This window comes from Camellia sinensis, chromosome 6, assembly GCF_055761805.1.
Source record: "Camellia sinensis isolate YWXY chromosome 6, ASM5576180v1, whole genome shotgun sequence".
In the NCBI taxonomy this organism is placed as follows: domain Eukaryota; kingdom Viridiplantae; phylum Streptophyta; class Magnoliopsida; order Ericales; family Theaceae; genus Camellia; species Camellia sinensis.
The window spans coordinates 29,711,561-29,730,419 of record NC_138966.1 but is presented as its reverse complement, the minus strand read 5'-3'; the positions used below and the strand labels follow the sequence as shown (position 1 = coordinate 29,730,419).

At 34.1% G+C, this 18,859-nt stretch overlaps 1 protein-coding gene across 2 annotated transcripts; it reads right to left on the bottom strand.

Moving 5' to 3' along the window:
• Positions 1-9,124: 9,124 nt before the first annotated feature.
• LOC114299017 (UPF0481 protein At3g47200) lies at positions 9,125-18,034 on the bottom strand. Of its 2 annotated transcripts, XM_082873597.1 has the most exons (3): positions 17,701-18,034; positions 13,295-13,441; positions 9,125-10,839 (listed from the first exon to the last, which is right to left on the bottom strand). In XM_082873597.1, the coding sequence occupies exons 1-3, from the start codon at positions 17,747-17,749 to the stop codon at positions 9,518-9,520; spliced, it is 1,518 nt and encodes a 505-aa protein (XP_082729723.1). In that variant the 5' UTR covers positions 17,750-18,034; the 3' UTR covers positions 9,125-9,517. The 2 variants fall into 2 exon arrangements, with proteins under 2 accessions (XP_082729723.1, XP_082729724.1); XM_082873598.1 differs by lacking the exon at positions 13,295-13,441.
• Between the last annotated feature and the right edge of the window lie 825 nt (positions 18,035-18,859).

Here is an 18,859-nt window from a genome sequence, read left to right as displayed (position 1 = left end):
TTCTTATCCCAACCTATGGTCTTTGGGTGGAGATTTTAATGAAATAAGATTTATGAGTGAAAGGAAGGGATGTTCGAGGAGGGAGAGGGGGATGAAAGACTTTAATGAGTTTATTGATAGATTGGAATTAAGTGATTTACCTATGTAAGAAAGATCATTCACCTGGTGTAATGCAATGGAAGGAGATAGGTGGAGTAGAATTGACAGGTTTCTAGTTGACCCTGTGTGGCTGGAGAGATTTCAACTGAAACAATGGGGATTAACCAGAAGCATATCTGATCACTGCCCAGTTTTGCTAATGGAGGATGAAAGGGATTGAGGGCAAAAACCTTTTCGGTTTATTAATGCATGGACACTTCACTCAAAATTCAAGATAGAGGTGAAAAAATCTTGGGAGGAGTCTCAGCTTCTAGGATGGGCCAACTTTAGAATCATGTGTAAATTGAGGATCTTGAGGGAACATTTGAGAAAGTGGAATAGAGAGGTATTTGGGAATATTGATGATCAACTCAAGAAAGCTGAAAATGAATTGCATGAGTGGGATTTGAAAGCTAAATCTAGATCTCTGTTGGAGACATAATTGAAAAGAAAACGAGAGATTAGAAGTCAAGTGTGGAGTCTAAGTAGATGTAAGGCGAGAATGTGGTTACAAAAATCAAGACTGAAATTGGCACAAAATGGTGATAAAAATACTCGATTGTTCCACTTGATGGCAAGTAGAAGACAGAGGAAAAATTTATTAGGCTCTGTAAAGGTGAATGATGTGGTGTTTGAAAATCCAACTATGGTGAGGCAAGTGGTTGTGAATCACTTTAGTAGAGTGTTTATTGAAAACTGGAAGTTTAGGCCTAAACTGTCAGGTCCCTTTCTATCTATCAGTCCAGCTGATACAAAGGATGTTTTGGAGGCTGAGTTTAGTGAGGTAGAAATTTGGGCAGCCATTTGAGATTGTGATGGAAATAAGGCCCCTGGGCCCGATGGGTTCAATCTATCTTGTATTAAAAATGTTGGTCTGTAATGAAATGTGAGTTTCTTCAATTTTTCAAGGAGTTTCACAGTAATGGGAAGATGGCTAAAGGGGTCAATAGCTCGTTTATCACTTTGATTCCTAAAATGAAAAACCCCACAGATTTGAGTGAGAATAGACCTATTTGTTTGGCTAGCTCAGTGTACAAAGTGTTGGCTAAAATGCTATCTAGATGGCTAAGACAAGTGTTACCTCAACTCATAAGAGAAGTTCGGACTGCTTTTCTTGGTGGAAGATGTATTAATTCTTGATGGGGTTTTAATTGGCAATGAAGTAGTGCACTGGTGGAGGAAAACAAAGAAAACAAGAATCATTCTTATATTGGATTTTGAGAAGGCTTATGATTCAGTGAATTGGAAGTTTCTATTATCAATGATGGTTAATCTTAGTTTTGAAGAGAAATAGGTAAGGTGGATTAAGTCATGTATTTCTACATCAAGGATATCAGTACTTGTTAATGGGTCACCCACTGAAGAATTTTCTCCTCAAAAGGGGTTAAGGCATGGTGATCCACTCTTACCTTTCCTCTTCAATATTGTGGCTGAAGGATTAAGTCTCTTACTGGAGAGAGCAAAAGAAAGGGGGCTGATACGAGTAGCTTCAGTTGGACCTAATGCGTTGAAGATTTCTCATTTACAATTTGCGGATGACATTATCATTTTTTGTAAAGCTGAATGGGAGGAAATTATTATGATTAAACGAATACTGAGGTGCTTTGAAGTAATGTCATGTTTAAAGATTAATTTTCACAAAAGTACTGTATGTGGGATTGGTGTGGAAGAGATGAGGGTTATGGAGTTCGCCACAAAACTCAATTGTCTTTGTCAGAGATTACCACTTGCTTATCTTGGTCTACCATTAAGTGCAAATCCAAGGAGTTGAAGTACATGGCAACCTATGATGGAAAAATTTAAGAAGAAACTAGCATAATGGAAGAGGAGGTATTTGTCCTTTGTTGGTCATTTGACCTTGATTAGATCGATTTTGTCAAGCCTTCCTTTGTTCTTTCTTTCATTATTTAAAATGCCAATGGGAGTTGCCAAAACTATTGATAAGATTCAGTCTAGCTTTTTGTGGGGAGATTCTGAGACTAGCAGGAAAATTCATTTGGTAAATTGAAAAGAGGTGTGTAAAGAAAAAGCCCAAGGAGGATTGGGTGTGAGAAATCTGAGTGATGTTAATGTTCGTTTATTATTAAAATGGTGGTGGAGGTATGGTAGAGAGCAAAAGTCATTATGGAAACAAGTGGTGTGTAGCAAATATAGTAGATTTGGGGGAAGGTAGATACTTGAAACAATGGAATCTGCTATGGTGTCTGCAGTGTGGAAAGGGATTGTATCCTTTGTTTAATCAAATACTACTGTGGCTGAGTTGTTTGAACAAAACTTCAAACTTGTCATTGGATATGGGGAGATGATACAGTTTTGGACTGATAGGTGGTTTAATGGTAGAAGTTTGAGAAATGATTTTCCTAGATTATTTAGCCTCTCAATGGATAAAGAAGGCACATTAAAGTTTTTCTATCAAAGGAAATTGCAGGACACAAATTGGAAGCCAGAGTTTAGACGACCACTGTTAGCTTTGGAGGAAGATGAGGTTCAAAGACTTACTTTACTCTTATCAGAGGCACCTATTCTGAATCATACTGTAGCACGTCCGCGAGGGGGGACCTCGTTACAGTTCGGACTCGATTTGTGTCACGGTTCTTAATCTGAACCAAAGAGTCCGAATCTGGCAAATTGTTTTGAGAAACAGATTTTTTTTGAAAAGAAGTGCCAAACATGGACTGCTTTGCCAGATACAGAGTCGCCACCTAAATATTTTAAATTGGGGGAATTTAGGAAACCCTGACTCGGTGCCAAAGGCCACGTGTCCGTCATCACCAAAGTTGCCTCGGCTTGGGAACTTGGGTACGATTGGGGAAGGTCAGCTATGAGCAGCCCCTCTCGCCCGATCCGTAGATCGGCCTCTACTAACCATGATATCCGTTTTTGAAAACTTTATGTATTCTTAAACCAATTATTAGCCTAGAATTACTACGTTATGCGCACAACAAACAAGTATAGACTAGATTGCCTAATTTGGAAATAAGCATTGCATATCCATTTGTTTTGGAAAAATGTTTTGGAATTTGCTACCCGCAAGTAGGCTAAAACACGGATTTCAACGAGTGTTTCCAACTCAGACAATCCAACCTTCACCCACAGGCATTCAAACAGTTTATCACATAAGTATCTACCCACATGGTAAGCATGCCGTCATAATAGCATTCACACGCATGCGATATGCTAAAGCATGAAAATACTTATATCGTACTCCATGCCAAAACAATAAACTAGTTAGCCAACATGCATGGTCCTAGTTCATGTCAAATTGACTAATGCAACACATACAGGATGCAATTAGAGTAGGCTCGGCTAACCTAAACATGGCATGTGAAATGCAATCAATTGATGCACGTATTCAATTTGGAATTGAAATACAAATGCAGTTAGCATGATGTACCGAGCCCGGTGCGTGCGAGACAAATGCATGGATGCACGCATGCGCAGCATAAGGTATGCTAATTTAAACATGACCTATTACTAACCATCAAAGCAGGTAAGTAAAAGGGAGAAAGAAGTGGGGGTTGGAAGACATGCACACACTCACCCACACTTATTACAAGTTTACCTTCGCTCGGAGGGACCGAAAGAATAATACAGTTCGAATAATGAATTAACTATCCTAGCTAATTAATTATTACAAATTACCTAATTAGTTAACAAATTAACTAAGCTAGGAAAGAAAAACAGATAAGCCGCCTCGGGAAAGGAGCCCAATGCGATGCATGCTCGGTTCTGCTCGGAAGTACACTGCCATACATGAGCTGCCTCTGTTTTCCCTGCTATACTCCTCTGAAGACTGTCAAAGTCTCAGAATTGCTTCCCTGGACACTGGGAGACACCACCGGCAGTGGTATATGGTCACCGGCTGTGAATGCATCCATCGGCCATCAATGGGTTGCCAGTCGGCACTAAACACTGCCGGTCGGCAGAGAATGCCTGCAGAACCTGCAATCGACAGCAGCAGAGGACAAGGCAGAGTATGGCAATGCAATTCAAACAATGTATGCACCAATCATGTCCCTTATCATGTTGGTGACTCAAAGGGATACGCTCCTTGGTTCTCGGACCATCAATCGCGTATTTCCATGCGTGATGGCCCGAGGAATCAAGTGTGCATTTTTTATATGGAATGCAATGCACATGAACAAACCAATGAGACTCAACCTCTATCACAAGCACTTCAAGAGGCCAAGCATGCATGCAAATGGGATACAATCCTAGGCATGTGAGCTAAGGATGCAACATGGCAATGCAATGCATTCATACAATTATGCAAGCAAATATGCGAGGCAAACATGCAAACAAGCAAAGGGTGGACTCGAGCATGGTTTAGGCAGCCCTCACTAAACCCAAAACAGTGGCCAAAGTGCCCAAAATAAAGGATTAATGGTATGCAAACATGCATGCAAATGATCTCCAACACTCCAAACATTAAAGAGCAATTCTCAAGCACACTTAGGAGGATGCAAGCATGGACATATAGCATGCAAATTAAGCCTTGAAAATTATGCAAGAACATGGTGTCAAACCAAGCAACAAGATAGACTAAACATTAGCATGCAAATGGCCCAAGTACTTGAAGCAAGTCAAGGAGGGTTAAAGCATGGTTAAGCCAACCAAGCCTCACAAGGCCAAGAGGGCTTAAAACAGGTTCAAGGCAGACCTAGACCATGCAAAGGGGATCTCTAGATGGCATCTAAGTGGCTCAAATTCAAAAGCATGCACAATGGCCAAAACATGGAGCATATAACACAAGCTCATAAAGCATCAAAGGGACTTCCAAGGCAAGCATACAAGCATGCTAAAGGGACTGAAATGATGCTACAAATGGTGCCAAACCACTGAAATAAAGCAAGTAATGCATGCTACACACTCACACACTTAAGGCCAACAAGCTAAAATGCAAAGGAGCTATACTAAACATGCCATGGCCGACCAAAATAACTAAGGACAGACCTCTAACATGGCAAAATAAGCACAAAAGCTTCACAAAACTAGACCTAAAACATGCTTGAACAATGGTTTACAACCTAAGGCATGTTAAGGCCTAAACATGGCATTACAAGGTAGGTATGCTAAGCATGCATGGTGTACCAAAACCAATTAAAAACAGAAGCATATTATGACATAATAAGCACAAAAAACAGCCAAGGCATGGTCAACAAGAAGCTTAGCTAGGTGCTCCCTCAAGAGGCCAAAAATGGTCCATTTCAAGGACAACAAGGAGAGGGGGTGGCCCTCTCCTCCCTAGGACCTCAAGGCACCATCCTCACCTCTGAAATCCCTCAAGATTTCAGTGGTGAGGAGGCCCAAACACCAAGGTCCCGGAGCTCACTCAAAATAGCACAAAATGGGGCCTCTCAAGGCCTAAGAGGGATCAAACACTTCCAAACCAGAAAACACTCTAAACAAACTATTTAGAGGGTCTAAAAATAGAACTTTTTTATATTATACACTAAGCTCAAAAATAGTTCTAAGATAGGCAAAAATAGTATGCAAAAATGGGAAATAAAGGAGTAAGATTGTTACCCTTGAAGACCCTCTTCATAAATGAAGCTCCAGCAGCTTCTTTGAACTCAAAACAGCTCCCAAGCTTCAAGAACAAACCTCTGGCCCTTCAAGAATCAAGAAAAGGTGTAATACTATGTGTTTGTGTACAATAGTAAGACACAAACACACTTATACGCACACAAAGGCCAAATGAGAGAGAGGTATAGAGATAGAATATGTATAAGTTCTAACCCTAGAACTCAAACCCTAAAATGGTTGTCTAAAAATCCAACCCTTGCAACAAGAGAGAAGACCTCTCTTTATAGAGCTTATTGTCTTGTAAAGCTTACAAGACAAGCTTCTAAAGAGAGAGATCCCTCCATACACGTGTATGGAGGGGAGCCAAATGCAAGACAGCTGTATTAAAATATCTGCAAAAGCAGATGAACAGTGGTCGGCTGCACAAAATTGCCATTTTGACAAAATTGACTACCGACCGGCAACAAAGAATGCCGTCTGGCAATATATATTGCCGATGGCAACAAAACACCAGCCGGTGGCCTCTGGCCATGGCCGGTGATGTGTAGGGATGCCTCACAAGGTATTCCCTGCCCCTCCAAGGCAAAACACAAGTGTTTGGTGCAAAACCAGACACTAAACAGTCGAGTTCGGAGATCCTGAGGCAAAGCGCGTAGCCGAGACCTCCGGGAACTCCAAACGAACACAAACATAGATGATCACCAGGTGTTCAAACGGTGACGTCCAAGTCTTGAGGACGGTCAAAAATGGGGTGTCTACACATACAACTGAGGATTCTTGTTCATGGCTGGCAAATAGTTCATGAGTGTTCTCTGTGGCTTCGGTATGGCAAAGGATGGAGGCAGCTAAAGGGCCAATGCTTAATATTTCAAAGGTTCTGTGGAAAAATTCAGCACCCCCAAAGGTTTAATTTTTCAGTTGGTTAGCTTGGAGGGGGAGGATAAAGTCTGCAGAGTTTATGCATCGGATTGGAGTATTGAATGATAATGTTAGTTCTCCGTGTGTGTTTTGTAAGGCAGATGTGGAAATAGCTAATCATGTGTTGCTGTTATGCCCTTTGATCTAGAATGTATGGTCTGTCTTGGTGAATTGATGGGAGGTAAAATGGGTAACACCTAGTTTTGTGGAGGCGTTGTTGAACTGGTGGTTTGGAATGAAATGGAGGAAGAAGGAGTTGGAGATTTGGAAGGTTGTCCCTTTGGCAATGCTGTGGTTTGTTTGGAAACTAAGAAATGAGTGTCTATTTAAGGAAGGTAAAGCTGATCTTGTAGGATTTGGGGAGTTAGTGAAAGTCAGAATTGCTCTATGGGTTAAGGCTAATATGAAGGGTGTTACCTACTCAATGCATGATGTTGTTGCAAATTTGAAGTAGGTCAGAAGTTGTTTGTAAGCTACTAGAAGAGTGTGCTGGTGTATAGTTCCTGCTATGAGGATGGTCTTACTGTGTGGATTCAAGGAGATGTTGCTTAGAGGAGATTTGTTGGTGTGTGCCAAGGTTATGATGTGCTAAAGAGGGGTTGTTGCTGTAGTATTGTTGTTGGTGTTTTTGTTGTTTTGGCTTGATAGATCATAGTTTTGTGTCGGTGCTGTATTATTATTGTTTTGTTGTTTTTGTTTCTTTTTGTTTGGTGCTTTTGATTGGTATCTTTCCAATCTTAGGTCAAGTGCTAGCAAATGATTGTGCTTCCTTTATGGTGCCATCCTAGTTGGAATTGTTGAGGTTAGCTATGATGCTTTGTGCATTTTCCTGTTTTATTGATGTAAAAATTTTGCGTGTATTGTGCTTTTTTCATCAATAAAGCTTTTCTTTTGTTGATAAAAAAAAAAAAGTGGATATGGAGATGTTGAGGAGATAACTAGAAGGGAAAAGGGAAAGAGAGATAGTATATAGTAGAGAGGAAGATCTATATAAAAAAAAAATTAGAGAAAAAGAACAGAGAGAGAAAGATCTGTATCAAAAAAAAAAAAAACAAATTTGAGAGAAAGAAAAGTGGCATTCTTTTGTAAAATTGAAGATATGAAAAGGGTATTTATGTCTTAAACAATAGCTTACTCACCAAATCAGCGCATCAATGTCACTGCCAGTTAACTTAGATGGAAAAGTTAATGGTGTGTTTTGGTCCACAAACCACATGTGGGTTATATGGTGATTTCCGAATGTCAGGGGAGCAAACCGCACCCGGCCTAAACCATAGGGGGTAAAGTGAAGTTTGCCCAAAAATTAAACACATAATTTTTTTTAAATAGATAATAAAATTTAGACATATATTTGAATGGATAAGGAATTTCAACAGATAGATATTCTAACAAATATATAAGTTAAAAATGAGAATTTCAATAGATAGAAAGAGACAGAAAAAAGAGAGGTATAAAAATTCAACAGATCATATGATAAATTTTAATAAATAGCAAAATTTGAAACAGATAAGAGGAAAAAATTGAATAGATAGAAAAAAAATTTGAACAGATAGTCAACGAAAAGTGAACAGATAAACTAAGTAGTAAAATTAGAAACAAAATGTCCTCCAAAATCAACGAAATGACTTCTCACCAAATTATTTCACAAAAGGTGGATCTGTCACAAATAAAAAATATCCGCTGAATCTATTGCCTTATACCCTCCTTATTTTGGACTTTTTAACAATTTTCTCTTAGTATTATTTTTAATTTATTATTATTCTGATTTATCTTGTTTTCTTCTTCTTTATTATTATAATTGTTATTATTATTTTCTTGTTTATTTTTATTATAATATTAATGAGAATGACTTAGAAAGCTTTTATAATACTTGAATTTATTAATTTATTTTAGTTTTATGCTTAGAATGACTTTTATGAATTTTATTTGCCAATTATTATTTTTTTAAAACTTTTTTTATGCTGCATTTAGTTAATTTTTTATTTTATAAAAATTAAAAAATTTAAATTTCAAAAAGCTTATGTCTCACCTCAACAAGAGTAAAACCCCTCGCTTTATGCTTTTGCTTTTTAAAAACAAAAGAAAATTTATGAAAGAACTGATAAAGGGCACTGGCTGTTCAGCCGAAGCACATCCATAAAAGAAAATTTATTTGCTTATAGGCTTCAAGTAAATGACACTCTGGTCACAAAACCTTGTTTGGAAGAATGATGATAACTACAGAATCAGCATTTCCGTATCAACAATGCTACAGACCACTAAATTCCTACTACTAACACCATCACTAATGATGTGGAAAGCAAAAAAAAAAAAAAAACAAAAACAAAACAAAGACACAAAATACATGTGACAGTGGGTGGGACCTACTACCACATCATTAGAGCAACCACTAATTAGTGATCTGCATCATTTTTCTTTCCGTATTTTGTTTTTTAAAACTTCAAACTCCAGAAGATTCAAAAAAATAAAAAAATAAAAAAAGTAGCAAATTTAAGCAGAGGAAGAGCACAAGTGCAAAAAGAAGGGGAAAGAAAAAGAAAAATTTGAAAATTGGGAAAGTCAAGCTTACAATTAAATAATAGCTTAAGGCAAATATTATTATACACACTCCTAATAATAGGAACAAGGTGGTTGTTAATAACAACCATATTTATTCTTTACACTCCCATATTGTTATAACTTCATTCTATCATGAAATTCAAATTCAACTACTATTCTTAATCATTCAAACCCTAAATCCCATCTTGCACTGCCCCTAATACCCCAACATTTCCCCGCTATGCCAGCCCCTCCATCACTCCAAGATGAGAAACATATACATGAGCCATTTCTTCGCGAAAACAACTCCATTTAATTTTAGCTACAGGATTATTATTCATACATACAAACATATAATCACTAAATATTTGCTAAATACTAGTGATTATCCAGACACTCATTTCTTCGTGTAATAGGGGAGGACTGTGTAAGTTGTTTGCACGATTGTGAGGCCAAATATGATAACGGCAGCAACAACAGCTATGCCTGTCCATGGATTAGCAAAGTAATCGCGTCTGAGCGATGCCATAAGTCTTGGACACAGTTTGCGACAGTGATTGCGAGCGTCCTCACATGTTTTTTCAAAATAGAACCTTCCCACGACAACTTCCTTGCAGATGTTGTTGAAGAGATCTGAGACGTCTTGGCTGGTACCCAAATAGTTTTGTAGGATTTCAGCCTTTTCAAGCAGTTCAACATCGTGAGCAGAGTTGATGAGTGTATCCATAAAGAAGCCATACGAAGAGATGTGACGTGGAACGTTAGGGCAACATTGCTCGAAAGCAATGAGGTTTCGTAATAATGGCTCAGTGTCGTCGCGAATTGACAAAGTAGGTATTTCAAACTGAGCTCTACGACAGCACCCTAAAGGGCCTGGAGGTTTAACGAATTCAACGTCGAATAGGTCTTCTCCATCACGATTCTTGAATTGTACTCCTGCCAAGTCAAGTTCTGATGCAGACGGGAATCTGGATCTGGTTTTATCGTTTTCCTCTTCCGGTGAAGCATCAGGAAGGTAGCACTTGTGTAAAACATCGAGGATATGATAATCATGGGGGTCACCCTTCTTTTCAAGTGTATCATCTCCGTGTCTGAAAAGATTGCCAAAGAATGAAAGCACACACCGAATAAGATAACGTTTGTTTAAAGAAGGATCTGGGATACTTGGCACAGCAAACTTCAACAATTTTTCAAGAACAAAGAAGGGAATCTGGTTCTCTAGCAGTAGCAAGTCATGTCGGATGGCACGGAGCCTTATGGGGCTGTCGAAAATTGGGTCACCATTGTTTTTCTTTTTCTTTTCTTTTGCTTTTTCATGTTCTTTTTTGGCCAAGTAGGACCTGAACAGAAGTTCAATTATGAAGCAACCATCATTAAACATCATCTGAGCTAGGATTTTAGAAGAACCATTCTGCTGCTTTTCTTTTTTTGTGAGTTCAATTTTGTCTGCATAGCACTTTCTTACACTGGCTTCAAATTGAGGTTGTTCCATGGCAGTCAAACAGCGTTGCTTTTGTGTTTCGGACATGTACTTGGAACAAAATGATTCTTTGTAACTCAATTTGATCTGCTCCATTGCATCAAGACGTTTGTCATTGCTGTGAATTGGTCCGATAGAAACAACACGCGGTTTATACGCACTCTCTTTTAGTGTACGAAGCTCCTCAGGGACCTTATAAATACAAGTTGTCGCTTGCTCAGAAGACGCTTGGTCACGACCTGTGTCAATGGTTTGTTATTAGCCAAAGCATGTTATATACCGCTTAATTTTCTTTACTACCGTTTTATCTCACTGGACATCACGAGTAAAAATTCAAGGCAATAGTGACACCGGTAATATAATATCATCAATAAATAAACAATAAATTCTATATTACCATCAATAAATAAATAATAAATTCTATATAGAAGGAATGAATCTCTGCTTTTTAGCTAAAACTACCTTGTCACATATGCAAGGAAGGTAAATGTTGAAAAATTATTGGATAGTGATACCGATAACATGGTTTCACCGTTGCATTAATTTTTATTTTTATTTTTTTTTGTACATCACATTATCTTATTTGTGCTTGTTAAACAAACAATTCAAAGTGGGTGTTTGGTTTTTATTATAAGGGTTTTTAGTTTAAGGTCTATAATAATAAGATTTTATAAGATAAATAACATACAATATTTTTATAATAATGTCGTATTAGTAGATGAGACTACAGAAGAAGTTAACACTAAGTTAAAGATTTGGAGAAAAATATTTGAATCTAAAGGATTTAGGATAAGCAGAACTAAGACATAGTATATGGAATGTAATTTTAGCAACAGTCACAATAGAAGCAGATGATAAGTGAAGATTGAGGATCAAAAACTATTTAAGAGTGAACATTTTCGTTACTTAAGAGTGAACATTATCACAACGACTAGAGAGATTGAAGCGGATGTGGTCCTTAGAATTAAGGCGGGGTGACTTAGGTGGAGGAGTACTTCTGGAGTACTGTACGATAAACGAGTACCCACTAGACTAAAAGAGAACGTTCTATAGAATGACTATTTAGACCAGCGATATTATATGGGACGAAATGTTAGACAAGTAAGAAACAACATGTGCATAAGATATGAGAAGTAGGGGCCAAAAGTAGGCTAGGATGTCGAGAAATTTGGAAGCTAGGTAGATGACAGTGAAAATCATGAGAGAGAAAGCCATGGCGAACAAGATGCAGAATTTGAACTTTAGAAGCTTTCCTGAGATCTCCATAGCTAGGTTTGGGTTCCAATTTGAAAGAGGATGAGATGAGGCTCAAGTTGCGTTCTTAAACACTTGGCTGGGTTTTTGAGGTATTTCTAGAGATAGGGAGGGAGAGAGAGAGAGAGAGAGAAATTGGTGTTTTTGTCTTTGTTAAGAGATTCTCTGTTGTAAATTTTGATTTAAGGCTTTGAGGCCTGTAAACTTTCAATTTCATAAATGCACATAAAAAAATACAGAAAAGTATTGAAAAAAATATATGTCGCCCATTTTATTTTCGGTGTTATCTTTAAGAAAAATTGCACTTCAGTATAAGTTTCAAAAGAAATTATGGTTGCGTTTGGTAGAATTTTAAAATTATGATTTAAGAATAGAGTTGTATCTTGAGTTTGATTATAAATTTTAAATAGAATTTTTAATAGAGTTTTGAATCGTGTGTTTGGTTATGAGTTATAAACTTTTGAATTAAATTTTGAAAACTCTTTTCAAAACTTATAACCAAATAAATTTTTATATTTCATATGTCACATTAAAAATTCAAAACTCAATTCAAAATTTAATTAAAAAATCTTTTTAAAATTCATAACCAAACAAATTTTTTTCTTTTGAAATTATAATTCCAAAACTCACAAACTCAAAATACAATTCTATTCTTAAATTATAATTTTAAAACTCTATCAAACACCAACCTTAAACTTTTACGTTAAATTCGACCAGACGAATCAAAAAAATTAAGGAAAATGTCCCAGACCTCCAATGGGGGTGACCTCCACCACTCTCCACTATTTTTTTATTGGTCCATATATTTTTTTTTACAGCCTCTCACGTGGAGGTGGGGGTATTGGGAGTCACTCCTACTGAGGATCCCAGCATGATTGAAAAATTAAAACTTGAAAAATGGGAGAGACCCTCACTGGAGAGATCCCAGCACCCCAATGGGTGTTAGTTGGCCCAACAAATTTTTTATTTTTTTGTTTTCTTCCGCTCTTTGTACCCCATGTGTATGTGAGGGATTATAGGGGTCACCCCAGCTGGGATCTGCACCAGTGTTGTTAAAACTTAAACTCTTGATGTCATTAGCCCTGTTTGGTAGAGTTGTGGGAAAGTGCTTATAGCTTATACTTAAACAGCTTATAGCTTATAACTTTCAGCTTAAGCTGATTTTCAGTTTATTCTTAAAGCATCTTCTGCCCCACTCAAAGAATAAGCTGATTTCTGACTTCCACAAAGTTATAAATTATAAACTATAAGCTAAACCAAACACATCAAAATAACTTAAATTAAACTGAAAACTGAAATAAGCTGTAAATAATTTCTACCAAAGAGGCACATCGTCAGATGCATGGACTCTTAACAACTAGACTAGCCCTCGTGCATAGTTTAGAATGACCATTAAAAATAAATAAAAAAATAAAAAAAAATTTCAATTATTAGTCTTACCCAAATCGGAGCTGTTTCTAGCTGTGTCCTCCGCTTCAGATTCGACAAAAAAGTTGTCGTCGTAGGGCTTACGTGGAAGTCTTTTAGCCGGTTGTACTTTTATAAGCCGTTTTATGCAATCCAGCAACCGTGGTGCACATTCCTTGCCTGTTGAGGATTTATGCACAAAAATATATACAATTCCCTTTCACAAAAATATATCTATAATATTATTTAATATAAATAAAATTAGTAGATAACCGTCTGATGCATGTAAATTTATTTTTAAAATAAAAAATTAATTTTGAGTCTTAATATTTTAATTAAATCATTTATTTATTTTGATAATTTTAATTCTATTGTTCTATAGAAATGTAATTATTATATAATGATTTTATATGATATATATTAAATTATAAAATTACATATTAAAATAATAGTTAAATTAGAAAGATAATTAATAATATAAAACTAAAAGTAATTCTAATTATTTAATTTAAATATTATTGTTATATTTATTTAGAAAATAAAAATATGTAGAAATAGAACTGCACAAAATTTATTTAAAAGATTAAATATAAATATGTTGTGATTGGATTAAGAAGAAAATATATAAATTAAATATGTAGAGTATTGATTTTTTTCCTTAATAATCTTTTTGAATTATTCATACATATTGTGGTATATAAAATTTATATTAAATCTAAATATTTGATAATAAATAATTTCATGTTAAATTAAAAAAATTAAATATAAATTAATATTAAGACATCAATAAGATAGAAAAAAATAAAAAATATAAAAGAAAATTAATTTGATCTTTGCAATGCGCATAATTAAGCACATTCTGTCTTATTTATTTATTTATTTATTTGTATATTGAGATATTTTTTTTAAATATGATAATAATTAAATTAAAATATCAACAATATAAAAGAAATTCGACAACGACAAAACTAAACACACAATGAAAAATATATGAAAATAATTTTTTCTCAAATAGAGTCCGTATAAAATTAGTTATTATAATTGAAGTTGAATTTGTATAGAATTTTATATGTAAATAGAAAAAGCATGCTGATATAATTTTTTTTTATAAAAAAAGTAAGTTTTTAAAATGTGTCACATAAGAAAAAGAAAAACACTAATTATATATATATATATATATATATATATATGATGTTGTGACTTCTTTAAAGCTTGAAATCTCAATCTATTTTTTTTTTAACTTTAAAAAATATAAAAATATACATATCAATGAACTATTCGTTTGTGATGATACAATATGGTAGTATAGTATCATTGACATTTAAACTTAATATTCACTAATTAAGATATTAAAAGTTTGTGAAACTATTAAGATAGTTAAGATATTCATTAGCAAGGCACATGTGAGTTGTTCCCTAAAACTTTTATTTGTTGTAATGATATATATATATATATATATATATATCTCCAACTAATTCAACAATGTAACAAATCCATAATGCAAATTAAAATTATTTATTAAATAATCATTCCATCACATGATATAACTGTTACACTTTTTTTTTTTTTTTTGATCGGCAAATGCTAGTTATTAGATTAGCACCTATGGGAGAAAATCTCCCCGTCTTTAGCAAAACACTTAAGTGTTTGCACCCCCTTAATTCAACTCCCTAAGGGGAATTGAACCTATGACCTCATTGGGACTAATCCCTAAGGAAGGCATGGTGGCCAACTAGGCTAGGCCTAGTTGGTTATATAATTGTTACGAATATTGCATTAATTTATTGCCACTACAACAAAAAGCAGTTTTACCGACCAAAAATGTAAATTTCGTCGCTGAAAGTAGGACAATTGGCGACTAAAAATCAGTTTAATCGCTGATTATATGGGTTTTAGCGACTAAAACAATTTTAGTAGCCAAAAGTGAAGGTTTTTGGCGACTAAAAGAAATTAGTAGCCAAAAGCATAGGTTTTGGCGACTAAAAAATGGTTTGGTCGCCGATTGTAGGTGTTTTACGGACAAAAAAATTTTTTGTAGCCAAAAGTAAAGGTTTTTGGCTACTAAAAAAAATTTAGTAGCTAAAAGCGGACAATTGGTGACTAAAATTGAGTTTAGTCGGCAAAAGTGGTGGCTTTGGCGACTGAAAATCAGTTTAGTCGCCGAAAGTGGTTATTTTTAGGCGGAAATTAATTTTTTTAGCGACTAAATTATTGGTAGTAGCCAAAACTAAGGTTTTTGGCGACTAAAAAAAAATTTAGTCGCCAAAAGTGACTCCTTTTTTTTAAATAAATAATTTATTTTTTACACAAATTATATTGAATAAAAATAATTATGTTTATATATATATGTTAATATTAATCCGGGCCAATATACTATATAAATAATAGATTTTGCATATATATTCATGTGGTATAGTGGAGAGAGTGTGTTGGTAGAGGTTTAGAAGGTGGAAGGTTGGTGGTTCAAAACTTGGGAAGAGTAGAGGGTAATTTTTTTTTTTTTTCCCCTGAATTAAGCTTTTGGCGACTAAAACGGGTGGTCGCCAAAAGCTTCAGTATTGGCGACGAAAAAAATAGTCGGCAAATATATAAATTTAAAAAAAAAATAATTCACTATTGGCGACCAAATTTTTAGTCGCCAAATGTATAATTTAAAAAATATAAATGAGCTTTGGCGACGAAAATTTTAGTCGCTACAGACTTGGTTTTTGGACGACTAAAAGTTTGTTTGTCGCCAATACCTTTCGCGAAAGTTTTCCAGCAACCAAGCCAGCGACTAAAAAATTTAGTCCGAAAAACTTAAAACCTGACTTTTGGCGACTAAAAATTTAGTCGCCAAATGTGTTTTTTCTTGCATGCATTAATTTATTATTTTCGATACAACTACATAAAATTATTCTCAAACATATTATTAACTTTTAGAAATGGTAAGAGTTGGGCTTCTCTCATGTTTCAATTTGAACTTAAATGTCACGTTAGGATCCCCCGAGTATATCATTTATTAAAAAAAATTAATTCTATCTCATAATTGTAACATTTTTATTTTATTATGTTTGTCCAAAAAAAAGTGCACGATAAATGTGTTTTTTAACACAAAATATTAATTTTTGTCTAAAATAAAATGTCTACAATTATTGAATTAACTTAATTTTTTCACGAATAATATGCACGAGAACTGTATAAACTAAATGGTTAAGATAATCAAAATGGAATCCGTAATTAGTCCCATGAGTCCAAACTATTTTTTGAACAGTAAACTCAAACATAACAATCAAATTCAAATTTGAATTTAAGATAAATAAACCAAAAACCAATTTGTAAACGCATAGAAAGAAAATATACCAATATGGTCTCAAAGACCGAATTCCAAGGCTACAATCCATCACCATGGTTTATTTTGAAAAGTAGGTTAAAAATTAAATTTTTGATTTTTTTTGAATTCTTTAAAAAAAATGTATAAAAAAATAAAAAGATGATATAACTTAAAAGAAAAAAAATCAAAAAGTCAATAAACTACTTTTTAACTGCCAAAATATCATATGAGGCACTCAATGCCAGCGGAGAAGATTGAAAAATCCTCTACACCATTTGTCTTCATTTGGGAAGGCAAAATTGAGGCTTTTTAAGTTATTTTAGCTACAAAAAATAAAATAAACTTTTTAGCTTAATAAGACAAAATATCATATCTAACTCATAATCATTACATTCTTTCTCTTATAAAAAAAATCAAAAAAGTCAAAAATCCTTCCAAAACTAAGTTTTTTTGCCCTAGGCTAAAATAGCTGAAAAAACCAAACAGCCAAAAAGTCAATCTACTTCTCAAACGAAGGTTTAAAAGCTAATAGAGAACTCAAAACGATTAAAGAAAAGTACATCTCTTGGATTGAATGGAATTCGGATTATTTACATGAAGATTTTCTTAATTATTAGTGAATATAATTTTATTTTTTTATTTATAAATTTGTACATTTTGACTTTTCAACTATACAAAAAAATCACTTTTACCATTTACGACTCGTCAACTGTAAAGAAAAATCACTTTCACTTTTTACAAACCCCACGGAAAGGATTAGAGTATATTTATACAAAATAGTTGAAGGAATCAATATAAACAAATTCATAAAAATAGTAAAACAATACTTAGGCCTCGTTTAGTAAGTAGCTATTTTAGTTTAAAAATTAAAAAATTATTAAAAAAATCAAAAAGTCAACAATTTATATTAAAAAGTCAAAGATTCTCTTTTTTCTCTACTTTTTACATACCTTTTCGTAAAAAGTTAATAAGTTATTCCAAATATACTAATTTTTTTAGCTTATATTTTAATCAAAAAAATTAAAAAATTACTAAAATAATTTATTCTGAAACAAGGCCTAAGGTACATTTGTTAGTTTAAGTAACCCAATGAAATTCTATGGTGCCTTGGAAAGAAAATTCTTACCTGCTACAACTGGAATGCGAGTTTTTGGTGGCCACAATTTAGCACACATGGTGTTCGGGAAGTGGATTTTTATGTAAGTTTTTTTAGTTATAGGTTTTTATTAGATAAAAAATTTTTGGTGTTTGGGAAGATCGTTGGGTTTCTATGTGGTTGGATGTGATGTTTGTGAGAGAAAAAGTGAAATAATTATGGAGTTGGATGTGATATTTTGTTTGGATGTGTTTTTTTAATTTTGTAAAAAATTTATTTTTTAGTGAAAAAAAATGAGAAAAAAATCCGGAACCTAGGTTCCCAAACACCACCCAGACATTGGCTTGTAAGTTGTAACTAAAGTTTCGTTGCTCGGTTGTCTTATATACACAGATGTCCTCTGTCTAGATCAATTTATGGGCAACAGTGCTGACCCCAGCACCCCACCTTCACGTGAGAGTCTGTAAGAGCAAGATTAAAAAAAAAATATAATATTTTGAATTAATCAAAAAAACAGTGAAGGTGATAGACGTCATTCCCACTGAGTGTCTAAGTCTTTTTCTATTTATGGACACATGTAATTAGGGGCAACATCCCATGTAAGCATGTGACGTCCGCAACTGTTTTAAATTATTAAAAAAAATTTTAAAATATTATTAACCATGGTAAAAATAAAATAAAAATAATAATTGGATCAAAATTTGACCCATTGTTAAAAGGAAAAAACACACTCTATCAATAACAAATGTTGTTAATTATCAATTTTAGCAACAAATTTAGGAAATTATAACAAAAAGTTTGTTTCAGCGATTATTCTGTTAGGACTAACTTTCAGCAACGAATTGATAGAACTTGATGAAGATTAAGGGATTGTTTGGGGTGTTCTAAATAAGTACATTTTTTTGTCTTTTAGGACTAAAAAATTGAGAAAAAAAATATGGATGTTTGGGTTAACTTTTTGACTTTTTATAAAAAAATGTGTATTAAAAAATTGTATAAATTAGTGTGTAAGGAAAAATTAGGATTAGAAATTGTGCAGCCGTAATTTTTGACTTTTGGTGAATAATGATAACTTTTTAACTTTTTGAGTAACTTTTTGACAACTTACCAAACTTAACCTAAGTCTAATTATTAAAATCTATTGATAATCTATTCATTTTTATAAAAATAACCCTAATTATCACAAGAT

Coding starts and splice junctions, on each gene's coding strand:
- LOC114299017 (XM_082873597.1), bottom strand. CDS start 17,749: ATGTGTGCTAAATTGTGGCCACCAAAAACTCGCATTCCAGTTGTAGCA. Junction 13,442..17,700: donor TCGCATTCCAGTTGTAGCAG/GTAAGAATTTTC, acceptor AATCCTCAACAG/GCAAGGAATGTGCACCACGG. Junction 10,840..13,294: donor TAGAAACAGCTCCGATTTGG/GTAAGACTAATA, acceptor CCATTGACACAG/GTCGTGACCAAGCGTCTTCT.